Source organism: Petaurus breviceps, unplaced genomic scaffold, assembly GCF_028583685.1.
Source record: "Petaurus breviceps papuanus isolate PSGF00001 unplaced genomic scaffold, PetGlider_PUasm1.0 90702, whole genome shotgun sequence".
Classification (NCBI taxonomy): Eukaryota; Metazoa; Chordata; class Mammalia; order Diprotodontia; family Petauridae; genus Petaurus; species Petaurus breviceps.
Window position 1 is genome coordinate 8,458,092 of NW_027187317.1, and position 7,121 is coordinate 8,465,212.

At 37.6% G+C, this 7,121-nt stretch overlaps 1 protein-coding gene across 7 annotated transcripts in view; it reads right to left on the reverse strand.

The window, feature by feature from the left end:
* The window catches only part of KCNK2 (potassium two pore domain channel subfamily K member 2), a 280,559-nt gene that overhangs the window by 62,875 nt on the left and 210,563 nt on the right, over positions 1-7,121 (reverse strand). For all 7 annotated transcript variants that reach the window (XM_069066044.1, XM_069066045.1, XM_069066047.1 and 4 more), the window contains one exon: positions 1,434-1,573. In XM_069066044.1, the coding sequence (XP_068922145.1) occupies positions 1,434-1,573 (140 nt within the window). The remainder of the gene's footprint in view (positions 1-1,433; positions 1,574-7,121) is intronic.

Consider the following 7,121-nt stretch of genomic DNA (forward strand, 5'->3'; position numbering starts at 1 on the left):
CTCTCCCTCTCCCTCTCTCTCCTTCCTCCCCCCACCACCTTGGGTCTAAAACAGAAATTAGAAAGTTGATATGATGACGGGTATGTTTCTAAGTGTTTACTTGAAGTTTAAAGAATGATTCTTATGAAAACTCAAATGTCTTGAATGTGAGAATACAATGTATATCATAATCGTCCAGGAAAAATGAGAAGGCTTGGCCAGAAGCAACAGGTCATAATAGCAAAAAAATGCTTGAAAAGAAAAGAAGTAGAATAACTGGAAAACTAATTGGGACTGATTTTTTTTTTCACCAGGGGAATCACCAGCAGGAGTTGCCTCATCCCCTCTCCTATAGTTCCCTATGCCTCAGAACCTATCATCCTCCTCCATTTCTTGCCTTGATGGAGCCCTTTCCCCAAACATCATTGCCGGGTTGAAGCTGGGAGAGTCAAGGGGATTCTGCCCTTCTATGTGAAGTCAGGGCCAATGAGAAAACAACTTGGTTCTTTGAGAAAAAAGAAAATATGCAGATACTTTTCAACTTAATCCACATTATTAACACTTTATTAAGTGTAGATAACCAACAAAACAATAAATCAAACCCTGATTTGTAGCAACTGGTAGTTTCTGATTTATAAATGCCCATACCGAAAATTAACACTAGGTTTTATAAACCACTTAGAACTGGTTCCAACACACCCCTATCTCTTATGGATTCTTTGGGCTTTGAGAACTGTCCTGAGAACTTAATGATCATTCATAACATTATTGTTCTGGGAAAATATCTAAGTTCCAAGTTTTGATTGAATTTTTGGAATATAATCTTTTTGTAAAATGTAGAGGGGCTATTTATACATATATTCACACATACATAGGAAGAAGGATGGACCTGTGTTTTCACTGGTACAAGAAACTGCTGGCAATGGAGGAGCTCATGCATTTCAGAATCTTCTTTTCAACATAAAGACTTAGAATGCCTAAAGCGCCGAGAGGTTCACAGAGTAGTCTGTGCCAGGGACAAGATTTGAATCTACATCTTCCTGGCTCTGAGACCAACTCTCTACTCTACTCAAGATGCTGCCTATCATAATAGCCAGTATTTAATACAAGTACATACAAGCAAAAAAAAAAAAAAAGAACAGTAGATAACCAGAAAGTTGAATTGTGACACATTATATCCTGTAATAACACCATGTTGCTTTTAGAATTTTAACGCACAGGAAGATGTGTTATATGTATTTCAGCATATTTAGTTTTACCAAATATACTCTGAATTGACTTGAAATCCTCAAGGTAAAAATAAAACTGATTGTAAAAGAACCCCCTCTAATTACAAATAGCATTAAATGTGTTTTGCCTCCTTAACAGAAGTAAACATGTATGGTTCATTTGCATAAGCTTTAATACTAAAGTAAAAGAAAAAGAAACATGTTTGCACACTGTATATTTCTTACCTCTTCCTTTGTCTTTTTTGATATAACCCGAAGCCAGTCCCCAATCATGCTCAGGACAGCAGCAAAGTAAGCCAGCCCTACCAGGATCCAAAACCATACCACTGGCTTGTAAATATCTAAGTACTCAATATCTGATCCTCCTATAATGGGAAAACAAAATAGAACAAAAATAAATCCATGGTACATGCAATAAACATCCCAAGTACTTTATGAATGTCCTCAATTGATTTTTTTATTATTTGTATTACTAATAACATTTATCAATGAATCCTTCACTTACATATCACTAATACTACAGGTGACTACTAGAAAAAAGAAATCTGAACTATTTGGCTCTTCTTTCTAACTATCCTAATTCCATCAATGAAATGTAAACTCTTTGAGGGTAGGGGCTGTCTCAGTTTGTTTTTGTTTGTTTTTTTTTAATGTATCCCCAATGCTTAATTAATTCCCTGGTACATAATAGGCATTGCCTAGTATATAAAGAAAGCTTGCTGGATTTAATTAAACTTAATTGAATTGTCAGTTTTATCACACTCTTTCCATTCTCCAAAGCTTTTAGCCTCCTGTTCATTTCAGATGACAATTTAACTTATCAGAATTAATAAGGTCACCAAAAGAGTTCAGAGAGAAGAGAAGATGACCCAAGACAGACTTGGAGGGAGTTAGGGAGCATCATGTATGACGGAGTCAGCAAAGAAGATTGGGGAAAAGTGGTCAGCTGGGTAGGAAGATATTCAGGAGAGAAAAAAAAATGCTATGAAAAACCCAGAGAAGAGGATGCTTACTTAGTGTTGTTAAATGCTGCTGAAAGCTTGAGAAGGATAAGGATTGAGGAAAGACGATTAAATTTGGCAATTAAGAGCTAGAACACAATAGTGCAAGCAAAATCTTTTTGGCAAGTGGGATGTGCTAAGGCCTGCTACATGGGTTTACAAATTCATTTTTCAATAATAATCATAATAAGACTGTGAGGGAGGTGGTACAATTATTATTCCCATCTTAAACTTGGTAAAACTTAGGCTCTGAGAGGTTAAGTGAATTGCCTAGATTTACATAGCTATCAAGAGTTGAGGCCAGGATTCAAAAGGCAGGTGGTCTTCGATATCTGCTCTCCTGCTTTTTCCCCTTAGGTTACTATGCTTTCACTTGGGTAAAGTCCCATAGATGAGTAGTTGCAGAGGTGAGAGTGGGATTTGTATCTCCAGGAAATCCTATTAAGTGCATTGTCATCTAGACCAAATTCGCCCTTTATTTTTCAATTAGTTAAGGTTGCTTAATTACTAAGAAGCAGCACACAACTGATTTAATATAGAACTTTTTTAGTACCATCACTGAGCCTTGGGAATTAATTGGTGACCACTGCTAATTGAAGGAAAGCTAATTGAAGATGATCCAGGAATTATGAAGGTTGTGCTACTTCGTACTTTAATTACTTGCCAGTCCCTCCCTCCCTCTCTCTCTTTCTTTTCTCTCTCCTCTCCTCTCCTCTCCTCTCCTCTCCTCTCCTCTCCTCTTCTCTTCTCTTCTCTTCCCTTCCCTTCCCTTCCCTTCTCTTCTCTTCTTTCTCTCTCTCTCTCACTCTCTGTCTCTCATGTACACACACACACACACACACACTTCTTCAGGCTTTCATGTTATTGTCCAGATTTCAGATAGGCACACTGGGAGAAGTTTTGAAAGGATGAGGTGGTGAGGAAGAAGGATGCATTTTTAGGGGGCAGCGGGGGAACTATCTTGATCAAAAGCTCAAAGTACTGATTATATGGTTTAGTTTGCAAAACTGGTCATTCTTTTATTCATTCCTTCATTTCTGTGTTTATTTTAAATATCTATTGATATCTTTTGTCTCATATCCATTTACATTCTTCCCATTACCCTCTCCACCGTGGTCACAAAGAATAAGAAAGACAAATTAAAGGTAGTTCAATAAAACTATCACATCAACTAAGTTGGACAGTTTGTTTAATATTCCACACTCATAGATCCCCTACCTCTGAAAATAAGGGAAGAAGATGCAATTTCTTATTTCTTCTTGGGGCCAAGATTGGCAATTATAATTAGTGTTCAGTTTGGGTTTTCTTTTTTTTCTTTTCTTCTTTTCCTTTTTATTGTTTTTGTCATTATGTACATGTTCTTTGTTCTGCTTACTTTACTTTGCATAGTGTCATATAAGTTCTTTTGGGCTTTGTATTTTTCTTATTCATTATTTTTATGCTACAGCAATATTTGATTATATTCATAAACTAAACCTGGTTTAGTCATTTTCCAGTTGATGAACACTTTGACCCTCTTGGTATGCTTGTCTAGTAACGATAGCCATTCTTAATGATCTTAATTTATCAGTGAGACAAATGCATGGTTAATTCTGTCCCTGGGAAGGCATGTCGTGATAATTCCTGTCTGCCTCCTTCTTGATGTCTCTATTATCTAGAATAGCCACTCTTATTCCTTCCATCCATTCTATTCCTATCTCTTCCATCATAGTGTCAGCTATCTAGCCCAATTCTTTGCATTTATAGCTATGGATTTAAAAAAAAATCCTTGCTCACTTCTATTTAATTAATGGATTAAATAAGCACTTATCAACTACCTTATGCAATACACTACACTAGACACTTGGGAAAATACAAAGTTTGGATAAGACACTGTCCTCACAGAGCTGACCACTCTAGAAAGTGAGGAGTCACAAATATAAATAATATACAGATTGTAATATATGTGCATTAGAGCACTGTAAAACAAAGTGCTAGGTCAGGTCTGAAGGAAAAGAACTTTCCTGACTGGGAACTCAGAGAAAGCTTCATAGGTTTAGGATCAAATAAGTAATTCCATGTAATTGAAAGACAGCTGTAAACTAGGAATCACAGTGACCCACCTATAAAATACAGGTGCCTGTAATAAAATTCCTGCCCTGGACCTCTCCTGCTATGTGCCAGGTGAGAGACAACATAGAATGGTGGAAGAAAGCTGCCAGACTTTGATTCAAATCCTTCTTCTGGTATTTATTGGCTTCGTGACCCTGGACTAGTCTAAGTACCCCAAGTCACTGTCTAAGGCTATGACTTGTACAACTACTGAGAATCTGCATTGGTAAAGGGAATTCCTTCACCCTGAGCTCCCTGCACCATGAAATCACAACTCCAGATTTTTTTTAAAGCACACACAACTGTTCCAGAGATGCTAAGGATATAAGGATTAAAAAAAATTAAATTCTTGGTTCATGAGGAGCTTATACAGGGAGGAATAGGGGGAACTGGGGTTTTAGCTATATGTAAAAAATGGAAATATAAGAGAAAAGCATAATAATGGGGGGTTACAGAACAGGTGCTAGGTCAAGGAAGTGATGTCTGAGCTGTGTGTTGAAGGAAGATAAGAATTCTAAGAGGCAGGGATAAAAAGGAGTGAATTCCAGTCATGAGGGGATGATGAGCAAATTCGCAGAGGTGGGAAATGGAAAGCTGATTTCTAGATGTATTTTTAGGACAAACTATCCTGACCAAAGGTACAAAGTAATTTTCTTCAGATTGACAAGCTTATTCTGGGCTGAAACAATTGGGCATCATGTGAAATTAACCGATAATGCTAGTGGGGATCACACTGTGCAGGATCTTAAGTTCTAGGATAAAGGGTTTACAATTTCTCCTACAGGTATTGGGAAGTCACTGAAGGTTCTTGGGTAGAGGAATATGATGGTCATTAAGAAGTTGCATTTGGTCATGATATGTGACTAGTTCTCGCCCTGGAGTAGTTTCTGAGCTCATGTGTGTTACACAGGAATTATGAAGGATTAATTATACAGGAAAATATGCTTGACAGTGACAGTAAGACAATCAGTCAACTAGCATTTACTGAAAAAAGCATAAGCTCTAGGAGCTTTGGTTTGCATCAGAGCCCTCCAAAGTTTATGTTCCAGGTCATGTTCCAGGAGGAACTGAGGTCTAGATTCAGAGTCCCAGAGCCCTGTCTATCTGATGCCTGTCTATCCACTATAATATAATCTACTGTTTTGTTATCCAAATGGTCTAGTAAACTGAATTTTACTTTATGATAGCCAATCATTAACACAGCCCTTAATACATGGCAGGCGCTGTACTAAATGCTTTATAATTATTATCTCATTTGATCCTCACAACAGTGAGGTGCTATTATTATCCTTATTTTACAGATGAGGAAAGTGAGGCAAATAGAAGTTAAGTGACTTGTCCAAGATCACCCAGATAGTAAAAATCTGAGGCCAGGTATGAACTCAGGTTTTCCTAGCTCCACATCTGGTGCTTTATTCACTATACCACCTAGCTGCCCACAAAGACGCTAACTAGAGATAGATAGAGATAAATGTAAGGTTAGGCAAAAAAGCCTGACTTCTGGCTAAGTATTAAGAATTTTCCAACTAGGGGCTCAGAGCAATTATGACTATATCCAGAACTTTTCATATAAAATAAATTCCCTAAAGTTGAAGAGAAGGAAACCAAGTGAACATTAGGGGTTATTTATATTGCATGCTAGCCTTAAATGAGATAATTATTATAATGTGGTTTTAGAATCTGAAATGAGGAGCTGAACCAGATGGCCTATGATGTCTCTTCAAGCTTGAATCTATGAACTTGGTGACATTTGGCCATTCCAGTTACTTAAAAGATAAAGTGTAAACATCTTTGCGTTTGAGACCCTCCACATCATGGCTGTAATGCCTACAGCTGATCACTCCAGAATATCTCACTTCCCTTTATGTATTCTATATTCTATCCTAACAAGGTACTAGTTTCATCCTGCTCTCTACTCTCCTAACTCTGCCTTTTGAATCCCTTCTCTTCCTTCAAGCCCAGTTCAGAAGTCAGGTCATTCATGAAACGTTCCCTGATACCTCCTAGCTGAGCCTGCCATAGTTAAAACTAATAGTAGCAACTACAATGACAAAAATTCAACAGATACAAAATGGCATATTAATGAGAAGTAACCAGCTTCTGTGATAAAACATACCCAGCCTAGTAAAACAACAACTGGTTGGCAAGTCTACCCTTAATTAGAAATGATCCCTTTCTCTCTGATGTTTCATTTTTCTCTGATAGGCCTCTCCTAATCAGTTATTGGGTTCACAAGGTAATTCCATAATATAACACATTTAGTTATGTTTATATCTTATCCTCCCTTTTAAACTGTAAGCTCTTTGAGGCCAGGTACTGTCATTTTCATTTTTGTATCCCAGGAACCTAGATGAATGAGTGCTTAATAAATGTTTATTAAATTGAATTTATAAAAGTTATATCTACATATTTTTGTCTGTTGTATACACACCTGTCAATGGTATGGCATGAAAAGAGTTTTGTTTCAGGGCACAGAGAATTCCAAAGGAAAAAAAGGATAAGATATATTTTCTCACTAGATGGGTGGATTCGTGCTTCCCATCATGCCCTGCTTCACGGTCCTCCAGAGAAGTGTTTACTGCCAGCCTCCACTCCACCCCATCAAAAGTCCATCACTGGGTTTTCCTATTCCCAAACCCATTATCACCACCAAGAACTCAGACTTTCTGGGTGACAGACCATCCTTTCCTGGAACAATTGAGCAATTAGCCTCTTTGTTGCTGTTACCTTCCATCCATCCACCCCATTGTCTTCTGCACCAACACATTCTACTCCACACACACACACACACACACACACACACACACACACACACACACAC